Below are 8,310 nucleotides of genomic sequence, written 5' to 3'. Positions count from 1 at the left end.
TCCCCTTCCCCAATAAAATCTTTTTTAAAAAAAACAACTCAAAATAGTGCATTTTATTTGTATTTAAATTTAAATAGTAAAATAATGATTAATATTAAATACTATATTATTAATACTAGTAAAATATTACTATTTTAATTATTAATAATAATTCATTATTATTATATATTATTTTTATGGTAAATCAGTACTATTATTAAATAGTAAAATAGTTAAAATGGTAAATTTATTTATATGTAAAAAAAAAATCTCGAGAGTGCGACGAGTTACTCCGTGCTAAGTGGGGACTAACAATGGACACCCAGAGGGATATTCAACCCCCAAAGCAGCAGCCAATGATCTGTGGAGAATGTCACACAGAAAATGAAATAAAATCCAGGGATCCAATCAGATGCAGAGAATGTGGATACAGAATAATGTACAAGAAAAGGATTAAAAAATTGGTGCTCAGTGAAACATGGAATTCTGGGAATGTCTTTGTATTTGGATGTGCCATTAATGCTGTTGTATAGCTTTTGATTTGTGTACATACCTGTATGAATGCAACTATATACACGTGATTTCATTTAAAAAGCCATATTGTATTTAGGTATCTATTAATAGTTTATGTAAAGAAATTCTTTTTTGTTCAATTAAAAAAAATCTCAAAACAGATATGTATTAAGAACCTTAAAATGACCCAGTAATTCCACATTTAGAAACTATTCTTGTAGAAATAAGGCACAATTTAAGCAACATGTTCGATGAGAATGTTATTTATCATTGCAAAACAACTCTTTGGAATCAAAACAATGGTCAAATAAATAACGGCATGTTCCTACAAAACTGAAAGCTCCTGGACTCCGGGAAGCAGGTCCCTTCTCACTCTCCATTTCATCTCCACCACCTTCTAGTGCTTGGCACATAGGAAATACAAAATATTTGTTGAATGAATTAATATGGTGAAATGTTATGTACAAGAATATTTAGAAAGGATTTTAATGGCATAGGAGATGGTGTGATGTAATTGAAAAAAGCAAGATAAAACTTGTGTATACCGTTTGATTTCAACTATTTGAACCAAGGATTCTTGTTATGGGAGATAATGAAGTCCCTTATTGTTTAAGCTGATCTGAGTTGTGGCTTTTTATCACAACCCAGAAGCATCTCAACTGATCTTTGCAGGCACACCAGAACTTTAATCGAGAAGAGTTCCTCATGCTTCCCCAGAGCTTACTGAAGAGAAAAGCTGAAATTATCAAAAGTAATGTGACCATTAATAAGGCAAGGGAGAAACCGGGAAAATTATTTAAACAAAACACAAAAAGCAACTGTAGTACCGCAAAAAACACAGCTGGCTGGATCTAGTAGTGTAGGATGAGACAGTGTTACAGACTTCACAACTTTATAAGCTGTCCTTGTAATATTAGATATTTGTGATAATGATCCCGAGTCTCCAGTAACGATGCCCAGTTTGGGCAACATATTCTGTTTGAGAAAATGGTGCATTACATAACACAGTTTGGGAAGATTTTCTCTTCCACTTTTTTTCCTTCATGACAAGGCTGTGCTTGAAATGAACTTCTAGCTACCCAGACTTGGGGTCTGCCTCCATTTTCTGTCCCCCTGGGCTCAGGTATCCCTAGAAAATAGGTTTACTCTCCACAAGAATCTGCTTTTTGTGGTACCCATAACTTCTATCTTATTTTTCCTGTACCAGTTAATCATTTACTGAGAGTCTCCAACATACTATGCTAGAGATAAAAAAAAAAATACAGATAAATAAATATATCTTGTTTTTGATTTGCTCACAGTCCAGTAGGGGAGACACACATATAAATGAATAATTACAATACAACATAATAAATTTTGTAAAAGCAGGTTGTTGATCACAGAAAAAAGAATGATTAATTCTGCCTGGGCAATTACAAAAAGGCTTCTTAAAATATGCTCTAGGTTTTAAACAGGTATTGAACAGGTATTCAGGCAGCATGGCCCATATATAGGTATGAAGATGTGAGAGGGCGTGGAGTGTTTGGTAGAACTGATGGAACTTGGTGACCGATTGGATATGGGAAGTTGAGAGAAAGAAGAGAATTGAAAATGTTTCTAAGATTCCATTCATCTATTCAACAGTTTAACACCTACTCTGTTACAAGGAAGTAATTGGATGATATTTTATTAAGAGAAAAAGGAAATATAAGGGGGAAAGCAGATTTGAACAGTGAGATGAAATGAGAGCATGTTGAGTTGGAGTTGCCTGTAATACCTCCCGGTGTACTGGGCTAGTATGCCCCCAGAAATATGGGTCTGAGAGGAAGAGCAGGGTCCAGGCTGAAGATGAAAAGGTGGGAGCTATCAGCAAATGGAGAACTGGGCAGGACCAGACACCCAGTGAAAAATAAAAATGTGGGCCTCCTTGTTCAAAACGCAGGAAAAAATTGGCATTCATGGTATTAAATGTCCTAAGTTACTAACTAACATACAAAGTGTGTTCCTTTCTTCCACAGTCTCTCGACATGTCATGGTAGTTTTTATTTGCTATGTACTGTTGTTACAAATAAATAAAAAATTTTTGGCATGAATTTTACTATTTCTCTTTATATTATGCAATGCCAGATCTAAATGTAAATATCAGAACCTTTAACATGTATGTAGAATTACTGAAATTATGCAATTCATATTTCATGGCTTGACCCTAGAGGGGACCTCAAGCTGGTCTGAAGAAATGAATACAAGCTAGACTAGGGAAATTAGATGGAGGAAGAAAGGTATCCTTAGGCACAGCATGGGCCGAAAGGATCTGGGGATACTTGTGGGGTGAGTTCAGAGCATGGACCTGACGGCTGCCATGTTCCCCCTCCCACCAGCCCCCAAATCAATGCTTCATGCCTCAGTTGGGAGCTGGGAAGTCAAGCCAGTCATTTCCCCTTGCCCTGGGGCCAGCTGTCCCAACCCGCGGCAAATGGACAGCTCTAAGGGCATTGCAACCTCTGTACCAGGATACACTAGGTAGTATTTGACTCAAGGGTGGACAGAGGCAGGCCCCAGACAACTTGCCCACTGCGTGAGATACAGTGGTGCCAGCCTGGGGTGGGGACAGCTGCCACCACCAGGCCTTGCCCCCAGATGCCGTTGGTTGTGACCCCACCCCTCATCGCATCCACATTCAGATCCCTTCCAGAGCGGAGAGCAGCAGTAGTTTGGGAGGTGGGGTTTAGAGGGAGAGCAGGCAGGACCCAGGGCACAAGGGATTGGGAGCAGGTGACAAGAACCCATCCCAGGCAGGTGGGGGAGGAGAGATTGCACTTGAAATGAGATGCCAAGCCCCCAGTCCATGCTCGGTTGCCCATTAGATTTCACTCTCAAAAAACAAATTCAAAAATGTTATAGGAAAGTCAGCCACAGAACATTAAAGCCCAAACATGGGGCCCTGTGCAGCTGTACTGGTTGCAAACCTGTGGCACCTGCCCTAGAACTATGATATTGCCCATGAGGTTGAGAAAAACAGAAGAGGACCGTGGAGAACCCCAACATGTGAGGTGTGGGGGGGGAAGAAACCATAAGAGTGAAAACAAGGCCGAGATGAACAGGCAGAAGAGAGAGACAGAGGCAGGCCCTGAAGCCAGTAGAAGCGGAGAATCATCACAGCAGAGGCTTCTGGGAGGCCTGCAGATACATTCACTTGCCCCACAAGCATTTGAACAATTGGAGCCAACATTTAAAAATTGGAAACATTCTCCTTAAAAACTAAGCTTTTCTCTCAAGGTAAAAGATTTAACAACGCTGTGTATATATTCCTCCATGGCCAGAATCAAACCAGAGGAGCAGCAGCTGCTCTCCCAGAAGGGGTATGTGCCCACGGTTTCACAGGCTCCCCGTGACTTACTCAGCATCTGCATGGGCAGCTATGTGGGACCAGCTTCGCCCATGTAGATTCCTGTGGGCACAGGAGTTCAGAAAAACTCGGGTCTGCACTGCGGGTCCAATGCTGCAGAAAGGTCAAGAAAGAGGAGCCTTTAAAATAGGTCATTGGATTTGGCAAGCAGGAAAACACTGGTAATGTCTTAATAAGAACAGTCTGAATGGCACGATGGGATGGAAGCCAGATGGCGGTGGGTTGGGAAGTGAATGGGAGGTGATGAAACTGAGGCAGCAACGGTAGAGACTAATATTTCAAGCATTTTTTTGTTGTTGTTATAAAGGAGGGTGATGCAAAATTACTTTGAACCCCCCAGCTATTCCTATTCCTCCCGCCTCCTCCTGCCCACACACTCTCTATAACTAAATATTGAAATAAAGCAACATGACGGGAAGCAAGATCTCTGTTTGAAATTTTACACTTGAGAAAAGAAAAATTAATTCAAGAACAGAAGTGGAAATTAACTGGGATTTTCCATCCTCAGAGATACCAATCATGAGTATTTATTGCTACGGGTATTGGTGATTTGAAAAAACAAAATTAGGTTGTTTGAGACTAATTCAGAGGTTTAAATTACTTTGCCCCATTTTACTTTATTTTCATATCATTTATTTGTTTATTTATTATTTTATTTATTTTAAGCTATTTTATCCTATGACAACATAGTTTTAATGACAAGTTTCAGGAAAAAAATCAGTTTTGTGTATATGAACAACACAGTTCAGGAGCAACCTTAAAAATCCAGAGAACATTTTGACAGCCTTACATGATTTTAAAATAACAGGCAAACTACTCACATCCTAAGCTGTTATGTAAAATAAGCAACATCCCCCCTTTCCATTTTTCAATAAACTAATCTTAAAATAAAGGATAACATGGGTTTCCACCTACTGCGCCCTTGTTTGGATGTTTTCCAGGTTTGTTTGTTCATACAGAATGTAATTGAAAAGGCTGGTATTTTATCACGAACCTAGTTATGTTTGGATTTAGCAGGCTCTGCATTTTTATGAAAGGTCTAAATTGGTTAAGTATACCCTATATTCAAAGAAGAACTTAACAGAATTGTGAGGGCAGAATGCTTCTTGCTGGGTGCTATTGAAGATGCTCTGATTTGTTAATGAATTTCTATGAGGTGATGTAGGTCAAATTCTGGAATCCTTCCAACGTAATCAGATTTTCACCTTGGCTTCCGCTAGTCTGTCAAAGTACAGGAAGCCTGTCCGCTCCCTCTGTGGTCTCCTCTCACTAACCGTTTAGAGTGTGGTTTGCAGAGTTCACCAGGGCCTTGTGAGATAGGCAGCTTTTAACATCTAATGGTGTGTGTTCAAGGTATTTTTGTGACTTCAAATGGATGTTAAGTACATAAGACACGCTACACTTATTTTAAAAGAAAGCAACAGGAAGGGAGGAGAATTGTATAATTCTTTTATGTTTATTTAGTGAAGTTATAGAAGGCAACTAGCTTTTATTTAATAAATTGCTAGATGTCCTTAAGGAAACCCCTTGAGCATAACTTTCAGCACCATTAATCTACAACTGTAAGTACCATTCTTTGACGCTAATAAATAACTTGGCCTCCACAATAAGCTGATAGTGTCTACATGACGTCCAAACTTGCAAGTCCGGGAGCTAGCTTTGTATACACAATCCCAACAACTGGCCTATCCTAGACTTGGATGAAGGTGGTATAGGGAGTTCATGGGTGAGTATTTGAGGGTGTGGGAGGGAAGGGCTTTGTGGTAGGCAGAGGAAATGGATGCCAAAGGGGCCAAGAGGATGGTCATATAGGCCATGCTCACTGTCTTACTTCCTCATATTCAAGCACTCTTTGGCCACTAGAAGTCTAGTTTCTGTCCCCACTACATCATTGAAACTGAGATCTGCAAACCCCAGGGATTTTTCTTCAATCTTTATTCTCCTTAACACCGTGCAGCAGGTGACAGCCAGAACAGGACTCTTCTCTTTTGGCTGCCGTTGGATTTCCCTCTGGGCCCGGCTGGCAAGGGAGCCTGGGAAATGTCGTTTTCAGATACCCAGCCCTGCCCCTACAAAGTCCAGTGGGGCTGTGAGATAACAGGCAAATAACTGGACAAGGGACCGATTCAAACACCGTGTGTTTCCTGAAGTATTTCTTGATTCCTTACTCTTCCTTGCACATCCACCATCCTCAGGTAAAAGAAACTTCTCCCTCTTCTGAATTTTGTCTGGATTCGGTGTATCTCTTTGACTGAATGTAAAGTATAATTATTGCTTTGTGCCAGGCACTGTGCTAGATGCTGAAAATACAGCTATGAGGAAGACGGACTTGGCTTCCTTGGCTGTTCCCTTAGAACGTCACGGAGTTTAAGGTCTAGTTGGGGAGACACAAAATTGAACATGCAATTACAGTGTAGTTTGATAAGCATTCAGACAGGGGAAGTTCAAGTGTCGTAGTCGTGAAGAATGACGTTGAAACCAAACTGGGAGGGTCCGGAAGTGCTTCCACAGGAAGCCAAGGTCTGAAGCCAAAGAGGCAGAAGTCAAGGGAAAATGCTCTCATTAGAAACAAAATCATGCACAAAGGCCCAGCGGTGAGAGAGAGTGGACTCACGCAAAGAAGCAGAACAGAGTAGCCAGCACATAGATTTTGAAGCAGAGAATGCGAAAGAGAATAGTGGGGAGAGAAAAGGCTGAGAGGGCGATAGGGGTCATATCATCATGCAAGGCCCTGCGTGCCACATTAAAGAGTTTGGATTTTATCCTAAAGACAATGGAAAACCACTGAAGGTTTATAGTACGGATGTGACATGATCAGGTGTTCATTTTCGGAAGTCTGTGTTAAATAACATCTCCGCACAAGTTCCATTTTCCACGGCTGTTTTTATAGCACAAGCTGCCCCATCTGTCTTAAGGTGCCTTCGAGAGAGACATTTGATCTCTGAAAAGCTCCTCTTTGTTTGAGATTAATATCTCACCCTTCCTGCTACTAACTATAGGATTCCATTTATCTGATGTTCTGGAAAAGGCAAAACTATCAGGACAGAAACCAAATCAGTGGTTGCCAGGGGCTGGGAGTGGCCAGAGAGGATGACTGCAAAAGGGCATAAGGGAATGTTTTGTGATGATGGAAATACATTTTCACGACTGTAAATGTATGCCAAAACTTGTGGAACTATACACTAAAAAGGATGATGTCACTGCTTGTAAATTATGCCTCAATAACCGTAACTTTAAAAAAGACAAGGACATCCTTCCTTCTTACTGACTCTTGCACATTCACTGTACCCTTCTTTTCTCTGTTGTGCCACTTTCTACCTTGACATTTGTGACATCTAATTACTTGTGTCCATTTAAATCAGTTACCTAGCAACGTGAAGTCTTTCCTTGCCTGTCAGTCAGTGTGTCTGTAACTACGATTTAAGCTCCCCCAGGACAGTGGGCAAAGGTTACTTTTTGTTTTCTGTCTTTCCTGCAGGTAACTCAGCACTCACTAATTAGGAGGGGGTATGTTTTAATCCAGAAGAATGATTTCAGTTTGGATAGCCTCTTTGCTAGACTTTTGGTGGACTTCCGTCTGGCTCGCTTGCCAGCGCTTTCCCTTTTCCTCTTACTTCATTAGTTTAAACCTCACTATCTGTTCCGGTGCAGATACGAAAGTTTTTAACCGGACAACATGAAAAACTAATTATTGAACAGGAAGATAAAAAAACTAATTATTTCAAAGGTGGAAAGTAAAAGGAGCACCAGTTTCTACCCTTTTGCCTTGGAAATGAAAGAAACTACAAACTTTTGGAGCAGCACCAGGATTTCTTTTCTCCCCAACTGGACAAGCAGCAGCCTGAAGCCTGCCTGCTTGTTTGCAATGCCAGAAATCTGTGCTTCTAAAAGATATTATGTTTTTAGAAAACACAGAAGTCTACCTGTGGAGGGATCTGGGAGGGATTTCCAACCTGGAGTGAGCCTTAAGGTAAAAGGATTATTTTTCCATGATCATTTGCCAAAAATCTGATTTCCTTGAGTTGCACGGAAAGACAAATCATGGTTTAAAGAATCCAGTTTTATCTTTGTCTTATGCCCTGCAAAAATATGACATGTGGAGTTCTAGATTTCAACTATTAGGTGTTTAACATCACTCATAGCTTGCCCAGCATGTAAAAATACTCGTTGAAATCACTTTCGTTACAACACGACAACCAACAGAATAGTAGTCGGGCATTTTGGTTTTGCGAAGTGGCTTCGAGTTGGTATACAACATAAACCTGGCAGAGATGTGAGCTTTATTGTTTTCATTCAATAGCATTTCAAACCATGAAGGGATCCACAAACTGCTGCCGTGGGCCAAATCTGGCCTACTACCTGTTTTTGTAAATAAAGTTTTATTAACACACCACCACTCTCATTTGTTTACATATTGTTGGTGGCTGCTTTCC

At 40.5% G+C, this 8,310-nt stretch overlaps 1 protein-coding gene across 1 annotated transcript; it reads left to right on the top strand.

Annotated features, from left to right (window-relative positions):
• The first annotated feature begins 293 nt into the window (after positions 1 to 293).
• On the top strand, positions 294 to 3,181 carry LOC141568447 (DNA-directed RNA polymerases I, II, and III subunit RPABC4-like). Its single transcript, XM_074318456.1, has 3 exons — positions 294 to 443; positions 2,992 to 3,046; positions 3,153 to 3,181. The coding sequence occupies exons 1-3, from the start codon at positions 294 to 296 to the stop codon at positions 3,179 to 3,181; spliced, it is 234 nt and encodes a 77-aa protein (XP_074174557.1).
• Positions 3,182 to 8,310: the final 5,129 nt, after the last annotated feature.

The sequence above is a fragment of the Rhinolophus sinicus genome, linkage group LG02, assembly GCF_036562045.2.
Source record: "Rhinolophus sinicus isolate RSC01 linkage group LG02, ASM3656204v1, whole genome shotgun sequence".
Lineage (NCBI taxonomy): Eukaryota > Metazoa > Chordata > Mammalia > Chiroptera > Rhinolophidae > Rhinolophus > Rhinolophus sinicus.
This window is presented reverse-complemented; position numbering and strand designations above follow the sequence as displayed.